Source organism: Colossoma macropomum, unplaced genomic scaffold (genome assembly GCF_904425465.1).
Source record: "Colossoma macropomum unplaced genomic scaffold, Colossoma_macropomum, whole genome shotgun sequence".
Lineage (NCBI taxonomy): Eukaryota > Metazoa > Chordata > Actinopteri > Characiformes > Serrasalmidae > Colossoma > Colossoma macropomum.
In genome coordinates, this window is record NW_023494790.1 from 26,229,657 (window position 1) to 26,250,663 (window position 21,007).

At 38.7% G+C, this 21,007-nt stretch overlaps 1 protein-coding gene across 1 annotated transcript in view; it reads right to left on the bottom strand.

Moving 5' to 3' along the window:
- Positions 1-21,007, bottom strand: part of cacna1g (calcium channel, voltage-dependent, T type, alpha 1G subunit) — a 310,514-nt gene that overhangs the window by 22,112 nt on the left and 267,395 nt on the right. Inside the window, 4 exon segments of the mRNA XM_036572800.1 lie at positions 835-905; positions 3,068-3,201; positions 7,646-7,755; positions 12,427-12,578. Of these exon segments, the coding sequence (XP_036428693.1) occupies positions 835-905; positions 3,068-3,201; positions 7,646-7,755; positions 12,427-12,578 (467 nt within the window).

Below are 21,007 nucleotides of genomic sequence, written 5' to 3' on the forward strand. Positions count from 1 at the left end.
CGCCCTCTAGCATTTTGCTTTTGCTAAATAATGGGGGAAATAAGAAGTGCCAACCAGCTCTGGTGCAGCTTTGTGGAAAGTGTTTATTCATCTCTCTATGAAGCTGAAACATAATGAGGTTATGCAGCAAGACAATGATTCAAAACAGAAAAGCAAATCCACATCTGAATGGCTTAAAAGAAACAAAATTGAAATTTAAAGTGGGGCTGTCAAAATCCTGACTTTGAACCCTGCGGTGATGCTGTGGCAGGGAATCAAACGGGCAGTTCTTTAAAAACCTACAAATATAGTTGAATTAAAGTATGTTTTTTTAAGAAGAGTGGGCCTAAATTGCTCCACAACAATGTGAAAGTTGATTGCAGTTGTTCCTGCTAATGACCAGAAACAAGTTGTGAATTTTAATGGAGGAGAATTACTTTTCACATGGGTGGATGAGTGAAGTAATAATTATAAAAATGTGTTTTGAGTTCTCTTTATCTGATATACTGTTTACTGTGACAAGTCCAGTAATAAAGAAAATCAGCAAGGGGTAAATACTTTTTTCATGGCATGGTGTGTGTGCTTTACTCAGGTTAAAACTTTTGGGATATGGTTTGAAGGCACTGAGTGATATCTAATTAGCTATTTCAACAGACACTGTCTTTAGCAATGTGGAGCTTTATTGAGTCTTCAGTTAGTGGTGGTGTAGTTAAGACAGAATTTCAATGGGCTACAGTTGGGATCATATTTGTGTTCTGTATTTGGGTTCAGATCCAAATTTCAAGCCAGATTACAGCTCTGGGAAAATCTTTCAGGAATGTAGTTTAAGAACAGAAAACAATGTGGCTGTAATACCTGAGGCAGGGCCTGAATGACCGTGTCCAGCAGAGCACGCATTCCCACCGCCATCTTCAGGAGCTTCAGCACTGCCAGGACAGAGAGGAGTTAGACAAGCACATGATTCATTCAAGCTTCATGATCAAAACAGAAAAAAAAATAATTTGAAAAATCACTAGACAAGACATTGTAACAAGAAGAACCCATCTTCATGCTATATAAAACCATTTTCAAAAAGGTTCTATACAGAACCATATACAACACATTCTCCATCAATATGAAGAATGATTTCACCTTGCAAAGAACCATTTAAGAATGAAAGACTTCACTAAATCAGTTTTTGTACATCAGTTGTCTCCCACTTTATATTAGGGTAAATATTGCATAATTATTTTGAGAATGTCATGTCAATTATTTGTGCTGTTATGGTAATGACAATGACAATCACTTAGGCTACTCCCTCACAATCCAAATTAATTTGAAGAACATAGATAATAAAGCTACTGATGAAAGCAACCTGCCAACATGGTAACAGCTGTATTTTTCAGACACAATGCACAGACTGCTCACTGCCATAAGATTCACACAGCTCTCCTTTACCAATATTAAACTGGATGCTAAGCTATCACAAGTCACTTTATGGTGGAATGCAGTGTTAGTTTTATGCCAGATGTAATGGGACCCATGTCTTCCAAAAAGTTCCACCTTTGACTCATCAGTCCACAGAAAACTACCCCAAAAAGTCTTGGGGGTCATCTAGATGTGATTTGGCAAATGCAAGACGAGCCTTTGTGTTTTTTTTTTTTAGTCTCCAATGGATGCCATTTTGCCCAGTGTCTTTCTTATTGTAGAAACATGTACATTGACCATAACTGAGGCAAGTGACTCCTGTAGTTCTTTAGATGTCCATCTGGGTTCTTTTGTGACCTCCTGGATAAGTCATCAATGCACTCTTGGAGAAATCTAGGTAGGCCGGCCACTCCTGGGAAGGTTCACTTTTGTTCAAGCTCTCTCCATTTATGGATAATGGCAATTACTATGGTTCACTGGAGTCCCAGAGCCTAAGCAATGGCTTTGTAACATTTTCAAGACCGGTAGATTTCAATGTCTTTGTTTCACATTTGCATTTGAATCTTATTAGAACGTGGCATCATGTGCTGCTTTTTGAGAGCTTCTAGCCTGCTTCACATTGCCAGACAGGTTCTATTTTAGAAATGTTTAGATTCAGCAGGTCTGGCAGTAATAATGCCTGGGTGTGGCCAGTGCATTTGAACCCAATAGTCAGTTGAATTTGGTTAACTGGTTGATTTAACAAAGGGGGCCATTGCTTTTTCACACGGGGCCAGGTAGGGCTGAACAGCATTTTTCCTTCAGTAAATGAAATCATCATACAGCAGTTTTGTGTTTACTTGGGTTATCTTTGTCTAAAATTAAAAGTAGTCTAATGATCTGAAAGTATGAACAATATGCAAAAATAGAATGGGGCAAATGCTTTTCACAGCACCGCAGGTTGCTTTGTGATCCTGGGGTGAACAAAGTAAGAGATGAATATGATCAACGGGGCAGCAAAGGGAAAGGGTGGATCAGAGAGCTGTGAAGAGACACTTTAGATGCAGTGCTACTTTAGGAGTGACAAGTGAAATGGAATTTGCCTGCAATTTTCAGCATGACTAGATTAGCATGTTTGCGTTATTATTGGGGTCGTGATCTCAACACACCGCTTTAATGACACTGATGACGAGGCCATTCTGGCAGGGACCAGACTGTACTGCCTCTGGAGCTGAAGGAGCTGGGGACGGCTGTGGCTTTAATTAAGGGAGAGTCTCTATGAAGACAGGAGAGCCACGGTGCACGTGCAAACACACTCACACTCACACTCTCAGTCTGTATCTCTCTCTAAAGCAGGTGTGTTTGCTTGGCCGTCTCTGTTGAGGGAGTAATCTATAAAGACTCCCGCAGCAGCTCATTCATTAGAAGGAGAGTAATCGCCCAAAACAGATGAGCGCCCCAGCTTCTCACACACGCTGAGGGTATGTGTGTGTGTGTGCGTGTAAGTGTTAGAGAGAGGTTATGTGAACTGAATTTCTCATTGCAGCCATCTGGTCTCTATCTACATGATGTGGGACTGTGAAACAGCAGCCATACAGACGTTGGCACGAGCATCAGTAAAAGCACTGAGTTCTTTCTCAGGAGGATGAAAAGTAAGACAGTAGAGCCAGTAGAACACACAGCAGAGCGAGCGTATATTCACCACGGGCAATACGCAGCACTCTCATGATGCGGATGATGGTGGGGTTGATAGGCAGCGAGGCGTTGACTTCTATCTCCTCCAGAGTTATTCCCATGATGGACAGCAGAACAATGGCTAGATCCAACTGGTTCCACCTGTAAACATACATAGACAGTGTAGGATGACAATTAAGAAATTAACTCAAGCTGTTATTGATTACAAAAGACATGACTTTAAATTAAAATCAGTTAGGCGTTCCCAACCTTTTGCAACAAACAAGCACAAAAGCCTCTGTGGCCCACAAGAAGATTGAACCTAACCATTGGTGGCTACAAAGTGCTGGATGATCGACTGAAAGAGGAGTTCTCACTCAGTTAGATATATATCCTCTATGTTTAAGCGATGTCACTTTAAAATACGACTACCCTTGTAAAGCATTTGAAATTTGTTTGTTAAAATTTGTTTGTTATTGGTTATTAGTTAGGTCATACACAGTTTAAAAACATTAATGAGCAGTTATAACACATTAATAAAAAGTGCAAAAGCAAGCTGTTATATCAGATGAATACAAATATGTGATGAAGCTGAAGGGTTTAATGCTGATTGGTGGAGAATACAAAGTAAGACCAGTAAACATCAAAAGCTGAGATTTAGACGTATAAATGAATGAGGGTTCACTATTAGGCAAACAACAAGTCACTGTTGCCCTTTTATTTATGTGGTGTATTTATTTATTTATGTGGTGTAACTGCTTACATAAATGGCTTTAAGGTCTTTATGATCTAATTAACAACCATTAATAAACTAATTTTAAACCATTCATGAGCGCTTTATAAGGTTAATTTTATTATTTAAGGTCTTTATGATCTAATTAACAACCATTAATAAACTAATTTTAAACCATTCATGAGCGCTTTATAAGGTTAATTTTATTTTAAAGTGGTATCGTTTAGTCTCTAAAGTGATGGCGTGAAGTGTTTGGCTTTAAAGCTTCATTTGAAAATACCTCGGAGCGAACAACACAGAGTGGTCATCAGTCCCCATGCATGTGAAGCCTAGCACTTTTCTCTCAGTCTGGGATAGAGTGGCCCTTTCACTGTATATCATTGTGCTTGATATAAATGTTTTATTTTTGCAAATAATTATCATAAGAACATCTGTCATATTTAAAATTATGTTTGGTTTAATGTCTATAGTGTGATGAATTTCTGTGGTTAAAAAAAAAACAAAACACTGATGGCCCCTTAGTTGTACCACCATAGCCTACAGGTTAAAAACACTGTTCCTTCTGGATAACATAAATTTTTCCACTGTGCTTTCTTAAAATTACACAGCTCTCAAAGTAGTCTTGGGATGCCTCATCATTTGTTTTTTCTTTGAGAATTATAGAACTAGTTAATGTATTATGGAACCTATGCTTTACGTTATTCAGAAGTACATAATTCCAGCTTTACTATATCAGTTGATATGTTGAGTCCACATTTAGAAAACGTCACCTAAACTCCTTATTACACTAATCCAAATGCACACACACACACACACACACACACACACACACACACATCATACTCAAACCAGAGACCTTCAATGCTACTCTTGTAAAGCTCTTGACTCATCCATGCACTGATAGTAACATTATATAACAGTAATTTGGTGTGCTATTACAGAAAATATCTTAAGCTGAACTGATTTCACAATAAAATGATGAATACAACATTTTGCTGAGAAAGCAATCATTTATTAATCCTGGCACCCAATGAATAACAATTTAGAAGACTGTCATTCAGTGGAAGGAATATGCAACTAACTTAAATAAAATACCATATACTAACTAATGTAAAGGAAAGAAACTCCAGTGTTTAAGTGCTTTTACTCGCCTTACTTGAGTTTTTAATTCATGATGCATGATTTTGAGTTTCAGTTAGTAAACCTGGTCATTGCTGCATTTCTGATGGATACGAATGAATAAATGATAACGTTAGCTTGAACACTAATAAGAGACAAGACATAAATTGTATTCAGAAAGTGTCCCAAGACCACTTTTGAGCACTACACATCCAATGGTCAAATGCCCACTGCCTTATCTTGTGTGTTTGAAGGTTGAATTAAGTGAAACACAGCTCTAACATCCCTTCTCCTTTAATTCTTTCTCCTAAAAGTGCACATAATTATTGTTATCAATCATAATGGCAGAGCTATTACACAACTTATGGTCAAACTCAGTAAAATATGTATTATAGACAGATGTACCGACTTGGCTTGATATAAAATAAAAGCTTTAATTCTTTCTGTTTGTTCTCTGTTTATTTTCAAATGCATCTTAGATTAAGAATATTTCATTTTTTGTAATCAGATTGATACATAATCCAGAATTTAGGCTTTTACTACCCAACACTGCTCACAAACATATTGTTTTAGTCATAATAAAACATTTTAATGTTAAACACAATTTAAAAATTTCGATTGAACTACTTTGCGTGAACAATTCATGACAAATGTACTGGAAATCCTGGAGAATATAAAAAAGCAAATCTTTTGTCTTTTATTAATACTAACAGATGTTGTGAATGTTTCTCCTTCTCCTCAGTAACTTTTTCTGGAGATATGTTTTCTTATTACAGTGATAATATATCAACACAACCCCTCAAACCACGAGTTCAGGAAAGTTTCAGTTTCCAATTTCATTTCCAGTTTTCACAGGTTAAAACATTATTCATCAGTATTCAAACAACACACTATGTCACAACTCTCATTTGAACTCAATCTTACCTCACTGTTTTTTAAGCCTCTGCAAGTATTCAGTGCCTCCAAGTGAGACTTAAAACTACTTGCCAAAATTGAAATCACTTCCTCTGAGGTCAAGCACTGCAGCAGTGTCATGGCTGAACTGCTGCCTGGAGCCGGCTTTGAGGCCAGCCAATTCTCAGAGGCCTGTGGCCATGCGAGGTGTTTCATTAGATATGTGAAGCAAAAATGATCACACAAATCATTTCTGCATTTTCCTACCAGCTTTGTTAACTGCGGGCTGTGTGATCAAAGTGGACTCGCTATTGCAAGCAGACTTGGAACTGTGTGCATTATTGTAATCAGTGTTATAAAGCATTATCAGTCACACACAGTGCAATGTTAGGCTAGCTTTAATCTATGAGCTGTGTGTTCTGGAGTTATCAGTGGTTTTAAATGAAAGCAGTTATAATGGAGATTATATAATGGATACTATGAAACTTCTGAAATAACATCATAAACTTGTTGGTGTAACAACCACTTTTACATTTGTCTCCAATGCAGGATGTACTATAGGTGTTAAGTCAGAGGCTCAATCTTAAAAAGCCCATACGCTATATAATTTTCTTTTTTGTATTTTAATTTTTTGATGTTCATTTATGCTATTAGTGTGGCTTTATGATCCAAAGTGGTCAATTTTTAAATAACCGTTCATTTTTATATGACTATTTTTGCTCTTTAATAAACTGTGTTTATCCCTGATATTCAAATAAGCTGTTTTTTTACTGTGCCTTTAAGACTGATAAATAACCGACCTCTGTTCTGATTGATCCTCATTCAAAAAGCAGTCCAAGCTGAAACGTTCCTTCTAACTTTGTGAATGGAGCTAAACTGCTGGAGGCTGAATGGGCAGATATATGTAAGTGCTTTGGGCTTTTTGACATTACAAAAAAATGGAAAAATTATGTTTTTTAGTTTACTTTTCATATATGGACTGAATACACTGGAAAGTGAATTGTTTGAATCTTGTTCAACAGTGTTTACATACTATTCGCAAAACGACAATTCACTTTTCCGTGATATTGGCCCTTGAAATGCTGAGGAATCGTTTAATTTATCACTATTGATATCCTGATATTACAACAGCTGTTTCCGAGTTATAGCAGACAGAATGTTTTAGGTGCTCAATATGCTTTGATTTGGTTTTTGTGATATTGCTCAAATTGTATGCTGGTAATGAGAGTTTCTCCTTTTTGATCAATTTTACATTATGTGGTGCAATACAAAAAGACCATATGCTGTTTTGTACTGTTGCTTCAAGTCACATATGTTGATGTACTTACTTGATTAAATGATCTAAGTTCCAGTTAAAGAATGGATCTAAGCCATTGCACCTATTCATGTCTCATGCCTGCTGAATTAGAGTGTCAAACATGCATGCCTGTGCTCAGTTTGACAACTAAAAGAAAGAGATGCAAATCTACTGAATTGCAACAGGGTCACTGTTGGTCTCTAACCCAAAGGCAGTATCAAATTATTATGACTCGTCATGAAACTGTATTTGGATACTAGAAGCAGAACGGTTTCTTTTGACAACCACAAATGATATGAAATGTTTCTTAGTTTCCACCACAGATGCCAAACCATTCATCCCTCACTGGGCTTGTCACAGTCTGAGGCTAACCAAGGATCTCTATGCTGTGATATCATGGTGTGTTTTAAAGCTTTAAAATGACTAACAAGCTATTGATATACACGAGACATCAATTATGTAGCTGTCAGTGCATCTGGATTCTTTTACTCAGACTCCCTGATGCATAATTGTGATTTATTCATGTCTCGAAGATCAGGAAGAGCAGTTGCTGTGTCTCTTACCTGTCTTTGAAGAAACGGCGGAATCCAAATGCCACAAGTTTGAAAACAGACTCCAGCACGAAGATGATTGTGAAAATGTAGTTGCAGATTTTCAGTGCTTCATCAAGCACCTGCAAAAAAGAGAGCGAGATCGCGAGTGAGATTAAGAAAAGAGTGATCACTGCTGTGATCTTGATGTTGTTTTAATTTAGGAATGAATGAAAGCATTCTTTTGAGAATTGCTCTACAACCACTAGGGGTGCACAATTTGAACTGGCCAAGACCAAAAATGATAGATTTCAGTTCCAAACACTAATTTATTATTTTTATTTTATGTTGCATTTTATGACGTGAATAATATGAGGCAAATATGTACTCATGCACAAGTACGCAGGCGCTTATCGTAATTATTGAGTTTGAGTGTTTCAGCGACACTCATTGCTAATACGTGTATAATATCAAACACAGTCAATCAATTTCCATGGACAAGCACCGGCAGAATGGGTCATACTGGAGAGCTCAGTGACTTTAAACGTGGCACTGTCATAGGATGGCACCTTTGACACAAGCCAGTTTGAAATTTCTGCCCTGCTAGATCTGCCCTAGTCAATTGTAAGTGCTTTTATTGTTAAATGGAAGAGTCTTGGAGCAACCAGCTCAGTCATGAGGTACAGCAGGCCACTGAGTGCTGAAGTGTGTATCATGTAAAATCGCCCATCCTGTGTTGCATCACTGCCTGTGGAAACAACATCAGCACAAGAACTGCTTCATGAAATGGGTTTCTAAGGCTGAGCAGCTGCATACAAGCCTAAGATCACTATGTACAATGCGTTGGCTAGAGTGGTGTAAAGCATAACGCCACTAGACTCTGGAGCAGTGGAATGTGTTTTCTTCAGTGATGAATCACGCTTTACTATCTGGCAGTCTGATGAACAAACCTGGGCTTGGTGGAACAATAGCTACTGGAATGCATAGGGCCAACAGTAAAGTTTGGTGGAGGAGGGATAATGGTCTGGGCTGTTCCAGTACTATTAATTCTACAGCATTCAAAGACATTTTAGACAATTATATGCTTCCAACTTCATAGCAACAGTTTCGGGAAGGCCCTTTCCTCCTTCCAGTATAACTGCGCCCGTGTGCACAAAGCAAGATCCATAGCATTTAACAGATATGGTGTGGAGGAACTTCAGTGGCCTGCACAGAGCCCTGACCTCAGCTCAACTGAACACCTTTGGGTTGAATTGGAATGTCGATTGTGAGCCAGGCCTTCTCGACTAACATGTGTGCCTGACCTCACAAATGCTCTTTAGATTAAATGGCCACAAATTTCCACACACACACACACACACACACTCCAAAATCTTGTGGAAAGCTTTCACAGAAGAGTGGAGGCTGTTTGGCTGCAAAAGGGGGGCAACTCTTTATTACTGCTCATGGTTTTGGAGTGGGATATCCAACAAGCTCATATAGGTGTGATGGTCAGGTGTTCACAGACCTTTGGTCATACAGTGTGAATCTTACTCATACATTTGGGAACAGGTCATCCTACATTTATCAGATGTGTTTTAAGCTTGCTGTATTATAATGGAAAGATGGCGGAGGATTAGAGTTGATTGAATGCAGAGAGGAGGTCAGTCATTTCTAGTGGCTGGCACTCTAACATGCCGTACCTGTTCCACTCTTCCTAGACTGTAACTCACATGGCAAGGCTGGGGTCTGACAATCCACCAAAAATCAACTGACCTTGCACAGTGGCTAAGTATTTAAGTTGGCAATGATCAATGACCCACAATGCCTCTTCCCCTCTCTGCTTTGTTTCTAATGAAAGCAGACATCTATTTATAGCCACAGGTACGGCTGGCATACTCCATTAACAACAGGGGCTATGTCTGGAGAACGACCAGCAAAGAAAAGCAGTAACACAGTAAGCAAATACCAGCTTTTTATAAATAGGAGAAAGAAACAGACACTGAAAACTCTACAATGTCCCATATGCATCGCTGGCTGACTCATCTGGATAAGCAGTGAGCTAAAAATTGTTATAAGTGCTCTGATCATGAATTTTTATGACCGATTCCCATTTCTTAACAGTCAAACTGGGCCATGGCTGATCATTTGGTCAATTTTTATAGTCTTTTAATTTTTTTTTAAACCCAAAGCTCATTCTGTGTGGGCTAAATAAACACATGAAACACCCCCAGCACATTTCCAGTAATTTCTATTAGCCAAAATTACTACATATAAAATAATTTGCTTTTATATGAGCCAAGCTGGCATTTTAAATTCTTAAATAAAAAATCTGTAGCCTATTTAAATAACCTTAACCAAATAAACTGCTACATTGAAAGTAACTGGCAACTGGCTGTATAGCATGATGAGTCATACATAATTATGCCATGATATTTTGGCAAAAGTGTAGCAGCAGCATTCCAATTCAGCACGCATGCACTTACAGTTGTATGTAAAAGTTTGGGTACCCTGGTCAAATTGCATGTTTTGTTAATTTTAATTTTAAAGTAATGTTTTAATGCACAATTACTGCTTATTTGCTCAATGTAACATAATGGGGAAAAAAACATAAAATGTGGCCTGTGTAAAAGTTATGGCACATTTTATTACATTTTATGGGTAATTTTTTTGAATATGTTTAAAAAAAAGCTGAAAAAGCCATATTTAGGCTTGTAAAATATGTATGAACTTTACATTTTACACTTAGAAAATCAACCAAACGTGTAATTGGACTGGTGAGTGTTTTCTTGGTATAATAAAACTTTTCTAAGCAAGTTATTCAATCAGTCAAACTTAAGTCAACAAATTAATATTCACTTAATAACTTAACTTTGGGCCAGATTTAACGTGCATTATTGGCATATGGTAGGGGCACCTAAATGCCCTCATGAGCATACTTGTGGCCCACTGCTGTATGTGCCATCTTAGCTGTATCTGAATGTGCTTTGACTTCCCTTGGGGTTGTGATTTAAAATTGTAGAGGATCAATAAAACATGTAATTTGACGGAAGGTCTTCAAACTTTTGCACACCTGCCTCACGTTACTTATGTCAGACAACTGCAACACAGATCGGGCAAAATTAAAATTATAAATTTGTAAATTGTCAACGGCTTATTTGGAGCAAAAGTCAGATTCTGATCTTGGCTGATTCCAGTTCAACCTCCTTACAAATCAGAGCAGAAAGTCCTCCAGTTACTCTGCTTCGTCATGATATTTATTTTAATAAACCAAAATTTTTAAAGCCGTTGCAAAATGCTTTATATATACAGATATGACTGCAACTAAACTGTGTAATAAGGCATCAAGTTATGCTGTTCATGGAATAATCTTTGACAATTGTGTTGCTTGGCAACCACAGAATACTGGTAACAAATTAGTGTATTATGATTAGTACTAATAGTAAATAAAGTTATTTTTATGTATAATGAATTAAATTATTCATTGAATCATATTGTTTTGTATTGTAATATTTATATTGTAGTATTTATTTAACTTTAAACTATATTACTGTACTGTATTTATCACCGTTTGGCAGTGTTGTATACTCCTTTTCATGTTGTGCATAACCAAGGCCCTGAGCCATAGTAAAATCACTGTAATGCATGGTCTCTCAAGGCTTATTGCTTTAATAAATGCTCATTCAGTATTATGTGGAGGCAAAGGGAACATCTGTAAATTTCAGTGAATGAGTTCCTCAGTTTAGTCGGACAAGATATTTTGCAACAACTGAATATGATGATGCAAAAGAGCTGTAATACAGTGTTTTAGAGAAGGACAATAAGTGCAACTAATGAAATTTAAAACAAATTATATAATCACTAGTGTGTCATAACTAAAGCAAAAAAGAAAGAAAATTAAGTTAGTAATTATTTGGAGGGGCAATAAAAACGACACAGCAGCCTTAAAAATGTAATGTAAGTGACCATTAGCAATTATGAAATGAGAGGGCATTCTTCCAGAACTATAAAATATTCTCAGTGTTGTATTCAGCAAAAGCTGTGCTGTGCACTAAAAAGAAGTGAAGCATTGAATTTACATAACATGCAGTACTGTGCAAAAGTCAGAGATGATCTTTCATTTATTTAACTTACACTCATTTTACACCATTAAATACAAGTTGTAAGTTAAGTACAAGATTTTGCTGGAGATATTTCTGAGGAGATTAAATATAAGATAATTCACAAACAAGTGAAAAATATGGGTTTCATAACAAGATTTACAAATAAATTAAAAATAAATAAAGATACAGAGAAAATGGGAAAAAAGAGCCATGCAAGACTTGGTATACCACCAAACCTGTCACCATCATTTAAATAGCACTTAAAGCTTTCATCTTTAGGGGAAATTCAAGCTCCACTCTTGCTTCAGATCTGAAGTCTGTGGGTCTGAAAGAATGTGTAGCTGTCAAGAAGCCATTAATGAGAAAAGTAAATAGAAAACCACGGACTGACCACCCCAGAGCCCAGACATCAACACCGTTGAGTGTGTTTGGGATAGGACTGTGAGAAGCAGGAAATACAACCAGCTTCTAAGACTGAACTTTATAAGTGTGGAGAAATATCCCTGCAGATTTCTTTGAAAAATGAAAGCAAGCCTCCCGAAAAGATGAGTGGACACATGTTTAAAGGCCATTTTGACTGGAAATGAAATGAATTAAGGTTGATCTCTGACTTTTGCACAGTACTGTATATCAACACATTTTTGTTTTTCAGTTTACTTACTGTTGGCAATAACTGTGTTGATGTAATATTTCTTATTCAGGCACACATTTGACTGAAGTGAGAAGGCCTACCCGGGGCTGCTGGTAGTGCTCCATGGACATGGTGATGACGTTGAGGCCGATGACGATGGTGATGAAGAGGTCCAGGTAGTGGCTGGTGCACATCTTGTGGATGAGACGTCGAGTTGGGGAGTAGTCCGAGTAGTATGGCTTACTCTGAGCTTCTATGGTGAGGAACCATCAGGACAGGGAGGCAAGCAAGAGATAACAATACTTATACAAGCACCAGTAAAGCAGACACACTCACACACACACACACACACACACACACACACACAAACATACATGCCCATAGCAGCAAAAGCCAAAAGGAAGGAGGGGAAAGAATATAAAGAGAAGCACTAGAACAAATATAGCTCCATGATTATAGCAAGAAAGAGAGGAAAAGGTCCTGCTGCAATCCTCATCTGCAGAGTCAAGGGCATCAGAGTGGCCTACAGGGCCACACTGCCTCAAACCTGCTCACTCATAGCCGGCTGTCAGGTGCCATCTCATCAACACACAGTCTTCCTTTGTGTCACAATTATTCTAATAAGCTCTCCTGAGACACATGTACACTAAATCTCCTCTTGAAGGGTTTCCAAATGTGAGCCCGAGGAAGATTTCGGGGGCTTATTATCCTGTGTTTCTATTCCTGGGACCTTAGAAGACACTTCGATTTTAGACGTCTTCCTCTCATTCTTCTGAATATCAGTATTCTTTGCCAAACAAAAATAAAAAAAAAGAGAAAACAACCCACATCAATCAAAAAACGAAAGAAGAGCGTTCACAATGTTATCATTTCCAAAATAAACGCAAATATTCCCCAAAGAAATTCCAAAAAAAAGAAAAAAAAAAACAGACACATGCTGTTGAATAAGCATCTAAGGCATATTCCAATGCAGGCTGCTGTTGCTTTATTGGCTCTGTTGTTCTGGATGCTCTGGACGAGGACGAGGAAGGGACGAAGGGAGAGATGGAGGTTCTGGCAGAGCAGCGGGGGGGGTCAAGGAAGGGGGGCTTATCACTTCAGCACACAGTCAAGGGCTGCAGGCAGCAGCTGTGTTCCCTGTGGTCCTGTCAGCCCATTAAACAGCCTGTCCCCAAAGCCCTGGCACCGGCTGCCCCCCGCACTGGAGGAACAGGTGCAGTGCGCTGACTTTTTTTTAAAACCTGCCACATCAGCACTATTCCCTTAATCATATGGCTGCTTCTGTCTGAATGATGCATTTGAACCTCAGCAATTTGGAAACCATTTACATTGAGGATATAATGGGCAGACTTTGGGCCAGGACACTCGTGAATGGTCATGCGCTTGAATGGACACACAATCGCATGTACTTTATGTATACATAGATCACCGTCTGTGCAGTATTGCTGCATGGGGGTTTATAGGACAGGAGAAAGTGGCTTCTGCCATGGCTTCATGGACTAGAGCCAACTCCAGCCTGCTCAGCCTTTGCACCTGAACTAATTGGCAGCAGAGGACAAGATACAAAGGCCCTCTCTATCACTGGGAGACAAGCTTTTTATCATGTTAAAGCTGCCATAAAAAGAATAATTCAACATTTTCAACCTAAACTTAATTACACTTTACTATAGGGCAGTGTTCATAAGGCTACATGACAACTACATAAGACCTTTGTGACAACTGACACAGACCTCCGTAAACATTTATAAACATACTCCAATAGGTGTCATTTGCCATGAAGCTGACAAAGGTGACATTAACATCTATGTCATTGTGACATTGATGTTTTTCTGACATTAGATTAATGACTAATGCTGATTACATGACATAGCTAAGTCAGACTAGATGAACAATGGTAATTTTTTTTTTTTTTGGCCCTTAGGTAAAGTTTCATTTTGTCTTTTATAAGAGTTAAGCTATCATCAGCATTGTGTCACTGTGATAATCACAGATAAGCCAAACCAATTTGAGCACTCACAGATGAAGTGAATAACAATTATCTCATAACATCGGTGCACAGTAAGGTCTGGGATATATAAGATAGTATGCAAACAGTCAGTTCTCATAGTCGGGATGCTAGACGCAGGAGAAATGGGCAGATAGGAAGACCCGCATGACTCGGACACTACACATCATTATGACCAGTTGACTGGTCACCGGCACTCCCGGTCAGCAGTGTTGAGTCCCTACCAAGAGTGGTTGGTAAACTGGGGTGCCCAAGGCTCACTGATGCACGAGGGCAACAAAGGCTATCCCATCTGATCCAAACCGACAGAAGGCTCCTGTGGCACAAGTCACATCAATTTTTATAGATGGTTACGGGAAGAATGTGTCACAACACATAATGCTTCACACCCTGCTGTGTACTGGGTGTGCAGCCACTGATCAGTCAGAGTGCCCAAGCTAACCCCTGCCCATCACTGAAAGCATCTACAATGAGCAAAAGAGAGCCAGAACTGGATCTTGGAGCAATGGAAGAAGGTCCCCTGACCCGATGAGTCCCATTTTACATTACATCACGTGGGCAGCTAGGTACTTGTGCACCATTACCTGGGGAAGTGATGGCAGCAGAATGCACTGCGGGCAGAAGACAAGACAGCACAGGGAGTGTGATGCTCTGCTGGTAAACCTTGGGTCCGGGCACACCCCTTCATAGCAATGGCAGTGCAAGACGTCTGATCTGCAACCTGTTAGTTGTCATGACAAGCTTATGTAGGTGTCATATAACCTTATGAACACTGCCTTACAGTAAAGTATAATACTGTCAATGTCCACAGACAATAATGGACACACTGTCCTATACTGAGCCAGAAAACCCTCTGGCTCAAAACTCACTTAGAATAGAAGACAATGGACAGTTTCTGAATTCTGGAAGTAAACATTTTAAAATATGACTATATAACACAAATTTGAACAATACACTCCCTACACTACAATCTAGAACAGGGTTGACCAAACCTGGCCAAGGTGGACATTTGATTTGGCCAACCAGAAAGCTGCCTAAACCTCACCCACCTCACCTAACGAGAGAACAAACTTTTTATTCTCTGTTTATTTATTAATTTCTTATTTAATAAGAATTGTATTTTTGAAGTACTTTTAGAAAAGGAACATAGTATAATGTAGTCAAATTTTACCCCAAGACAAAAAAAGGAAAAAGAAAAAGATAATGGGTATCCCTGCTCTAGAGATCAAATAGGCATTAGAGAAAGTCAGAAAGTCAACGCTGTTCTTCTAAAGTGTTTAACTTTTAAATATTGGGGCAACACATTAAGAAAGCAGTAGTGGTTACATTCACTTTCTTAAAGTTTGACTGTGCACGAGCAGGAACGTGTGAAAAACTCCAACACCACCATTATGCTGGTAACCTATTCCCACAGATTCCTCCCTCTAAAAATAGTCCCATCTCTGAAAGAAAGAGTTATGAAGACTTATAGCTTTTTGTACACTCAAAAAATGGTGGTTTGAATTTATGTGATTCAAATGTGCCAAGTGGTCACACATGAATAAAACGTGTTAAATCAACATTCTTGCTGTCTTTCGGTTTTCTTACTTTGGCACAAATTTTTATTCATGTGAAACCACTTGAATGAATCATGTGTGTTGAAAGCATCTTTTTTTCAGTGTAGAACACTAATGACTTTAATGAAGAATTCATGAAATACATGTTTCACACAAATTCAGCAACCGCTTATTGCCTTCTGTTATTTGTATTGAAGATGGAATCAAAAGATTTTCTGTTTTTTTAGGCACAGGGAAATGCATCAACATTATCATCTATGATAACTGATCAAACGCTACAGGTGCAGCAGGTAGAGATCAGGTTGATAAATGCCAGAGTTTTCCTTTAATTAACTGGCAAAGACAATCTAAAAATACCTGTTATTGTGCAATACATTTGAAGACTGTAGATTAGACTGTAGAAGTCTTGGGACAGGATGCCAGCTAGACCAATGCTGCGCTTAATTATCACAGGATCACAGTATGGGATCTGGCTTTAGCACTGTCTAATTGGAGCCACGTTTCTTGTGCTCTTAAATGTGCTGACTTGACATTAACAGAGTTTCATAATTTGCAACTTATGAATGTGAGACGATCTGCCTTGGCAAAAAACTTTTCCCCTTTTTTCAAGAATGGCACAGACCTTATGAAAAAAAAGCAGCACTGGAGTGGTTTGCCCAAGCCAGTGCATTTTAGCTTCATCTGTTCAGTTGTGTTACAATTCCAAGGGGACAGGCAGCAGTGGAGCGCAGACTGCTCCAGTTCTGGGGTGCTCGATTACCGAGACATTTCTAAAGCAGGGCATGGAGGCTGTGGGCTGGGGACTGTTTACTGTTTCCAGGTACACCTGGCTGCTTCTGAAGAGATCCGCTCCCATATGACCCCACAGTTCCTCTGCCTCCCTCTCATCCCTCTCAGTGAGAAGCTCTCCCCCTCTTTCTTTCAACTAATAAAACATGCTGTAGCAGTTTACTGCCCTGAATAAAAACCAAATGGAATAAACTGCAGGCTTCTATTCTATTTTTGAGTAAACAGAATCTGTATGCCATAAAATGAAGTGCGTTGGTTAACTCTTAGAAGTCTATGGTGTTATTACTGTCATATTACTATATTATTCAAATGTAATTAGACAATTATAGATTTAATGACATAGTTACACAACAAGCTTTTATTGTTGTTTTGCTACACCAAAAGGCACAAGGCAAATATGTAATTACATATGAAGTGTTCCATTTCAAAATGCTGTGTTTCTATTTGTAACAATTTTGGATGTAACTAGTTTTTGAAAAGAATAACAGCTGATGTGTCATGTAAAACACATTTTTATTCCTCCAATAAAGGAGGTATTAATCATAATATAGTATTCATATTACTTGTGTGTGTGTAAAGGCTAATATATATCATTAAAAACAATATATATCATTAAAAAAGGAAAGTCTCACTCTAACTTTATTTAGTTATGCCATTTATTTCCACTCAATCAAATAGAGTTAACATAGTGCACAGATTTTGTGACCTCAAAATAAATTTCAATTGTTGATGGAAAAAAATTGAAATACTTCAGTGCAATTTATTTGCATTTCTTCAGAATGGAATTTGCTTTAGATCAAAATATTTAAAAGTTTCCATTAATTGTAATTTATTTTCAGTTTCTAAGTCGAATAAGACCACTGGTTCATTTTCTGAGTGTGGGCTAATGCATTTTCAATATAACCCTTCATATTACATTCACATTCAATTTACATTCAACACATTTGAGTCCATGCACGTCCACTTGTTTCAAGAAATCACAAAAATATGATCAAATTCAAATCACAATAAGACGTACAATGTACATGTAATATGTATGTCCTCTATCTATGAAGACATATGTGATATCAGTAGTTTAGAATACGTACTTTGAACAGAATTTCTCCACTTGTTTAAGTGAACTATGAGTCAGGAACAATTAACACCGAATCACATCATGCTTTTTTTAATAACAGCGACTTCTAAGAGTTAAGAAAGAATAAAGCCTCTACAGAGTGGAGGGAGAGCTCTCACGGTAATCAGCTTGCTCACGGCTAATGAGCACTGCACTAAGTTAAAAACAGAAGATCGGCTGGCGTGCGAGACTGCCATTCTGTTGCCCAAAGAATTCTGACGGAGGGGAATGGAGGTGTGAGGAGCCAAATTACCCTCCATAACCCCAACTTCTTGCTCCCACTCTCCTGAGGGAGAGAGTGAGAAGCTTGGCATGCAGCATATGGAAAATGGATTGAACTTTGGGTTCCTTTTGGCAGCGGTGCCACTCTGATGTCATGCCATAGCAATGCTTCAAAGTGAACGGCCACATAAGTATCAGCCAAATCAGCTTTAAGGGGATTTGAAGTAGAGGGGGGAAAATGGACCGAGACTATTTTTAACCAGCACGAGAAGAATGAAGCAGTGGTGAGGACCATGACTCTTGGACCTCTCCATCTATGTCTCTATTTTTGTGGCACGGGCTAATGATACCATGACTATGATTTAATGAGACATTCTTTGCTTAGATGGCAGTTTTATCCCGTTCCAGTTTCATTTCAATATTTTTCAAGTGCCATGGCCAGATATTTGGGTCAGGCAATTGAAGTTTCTTGGATGAATGATAAACAGCAGTGTACTATGCTGGAGCATAAGCCACAAGACTTTGGTCATCCATCAATAACAGACTGCTGTTATGCACAAATGTCTTGCTATGATTGGCTGGTAATTCAGTGCAATACCCATAAAGCCTTAGGATATGGGACCTTTCTTTTCAAGCCTAAAGTCATGCTTGTCTCAAGACATAGAACCTGTGGTGTCTCTGGTGTCTTCACATGCAGTTAGAGAATATTTAACCCAAACCCAAATCTGCTGAAACCAGAGACCATGGACCTCAGGAAAAAGGTGGATTTCACTTCCAATAGAAACAAATTTGGCACTGATATACACAGATTGGTCCATATGGATAGCATTTGGCAAACAGCCAGCATGCTTTTCAGAAAGGAAATCAATCAAAATGAGGCTAAAAGAGGTCCAGGGCCTTTATAATGAACACATTCACAAGAGGTGCATCTACAGAGACGCTGTTCATCTCAGCCTGTACCTCAGGAGCTTGGACAGTTGGGAAATACAGACACACTGTGATGTATCATCATGACTATTATACACAAAACACCAAAGACAATGAAATAAACACCATTGTCAGCTTATAATGGTTGTATGAATGCTTTTGGTGATATATACCCTTCAAAAAAGAAACTGTCCTAGTTCTTTTTTTATGTTTATTATGAGTTTTATGAATGTTTTATGTTTACAGGCTAAACACCAAGGTAATTCTTCCCTGCGTGACGACTACACCGACATAAAACCTTTGCTATGCACACTGCACATGGCACAGAGGTCGAATGGGGGATGTTCGTGAGACGTTGGCCATACGTGAAAGTGAGCTGATGCTCATTGTTCATGATCAGGCTGGCAAACCTTTTTGGAGCTGTGCTTGACAAAGTGCAACACTGAGTGGAGAAAGACCACAGTGCCGAAAGTGGAATGAGCCGTGAGGAGACTGTCTGACAGAACAACTGCACGAAAAAAACACTGAAGCTTGTGTTGGATGACAAAATGTGTCTAAATACGATCCTCAAATCCAAAATAGGTTGGACAGTATGTGAAACGAAAACAGAAAGCAGTGATTAGTAAATTCTTTTTGACCTGTATTAAACTAAAAGCAGCAGAAAAACATGACATTTGTTGTTTTGCCTTGTAAACCTTCCAAATTTGATGCCTGCCACATGTTCCAAAGAAAGTTGGAAGAGGAGCTTGTTTAGTGTTACACCATTTTTCATGTTAAGAGCACTTAATGAACATTTGAAGACTGAAGAAAACCAACTGATCCTGTTTGGAAACAGATTTTTAAAAATATTTTGCCAAACGTACAGCTGCACAACCGTACAGGAACTTCGTTGTCGTATTTTGCAGCAGACGTTCCCCCAATTTTCTCCCCAATTAGTCGGTTAGGACTCCCCCAATCACACGATACCACCAGCCTTAGGAGGAAGAAGGCTAGCATAGGCTTCCTCCAAGGCCTGTGAAGCACCACCGCATCTTTTCGAACTGCCGCTCACACAACGTCATTGGACAGTCGAAAGTGCTGTAAGGAAAACACCAACCACCAGATCTTTTATGTCAACTAACAGATGTCTATGCTGACTAGCATCGTGTTGAGTGATGGGGGAGAGGGAGGGGCCAATTGTGCTCTCTTGGACTCCCGGCTACGGATGGCTGTAGCATCACCAGGGATCAAACTCACAACCTCCTGATGATAGGGCCAACGCTTAGACGGTTGCGCCACTCGGGAGCCCACGTGGCACACGTTTTTAATGGGAGGAAGGTCTGGACTTTCAGCAGGCCACTGCAGCACCTGCACTGTCTGATTACACAGTGATGCTGTTGTAGGATGAGCAGAAGTTAGCTTGGCTTTGTCATGCTGAAATAAGCATGGATGCCCCTGAAGCCGAAGTCATTTGGAATGCAGCATGTTGCCCCAAAATGTGTTTGTATCTTTCAGCATTAAGGGTGTTTTCACAGATGTGCTAATACACCCCCATACCATGACAGACGTGACAGACCCTGCATTTTGACCTTGTTGCTGGTAACAAACTGGATGGCCCTTTTCTTTTCCGACCTGAGGAATACAGTGTTCATTACTTTATAAATAATCAATGAATCAAACAAAAGGTTGACACATCAGACTACAATACACATCTCCCCTGTTCATCAATTTCACATAAGGTGTCTATTGACAAAGGTTTGTCAAAGTATTCACAAGCTCATGTAGTGATATCCACCAAGAAGCAAAGTGGTTTTTAATGTAGTGGCATTCATTTTGCAACTGCTAGCTGAAGAACTTTGTTAACCTGGTGGATTATTTTTGGCATAGTGGCAAGTGTCAACCCATACTTGCTTATAATGGACAAGGCCTCACCTTATCGCCAATTTTATTACCCAAGTATGGTTGCATCACTTGTTAAAGATGTTTTTTGACCATTTCGTATATTTAAAAAACAATGAGTTGGTAAGGTAAGACATTAAATATCTTGTCTATGTATAGTTTTAATTCAAATCCAAATCAAAATGGATTTA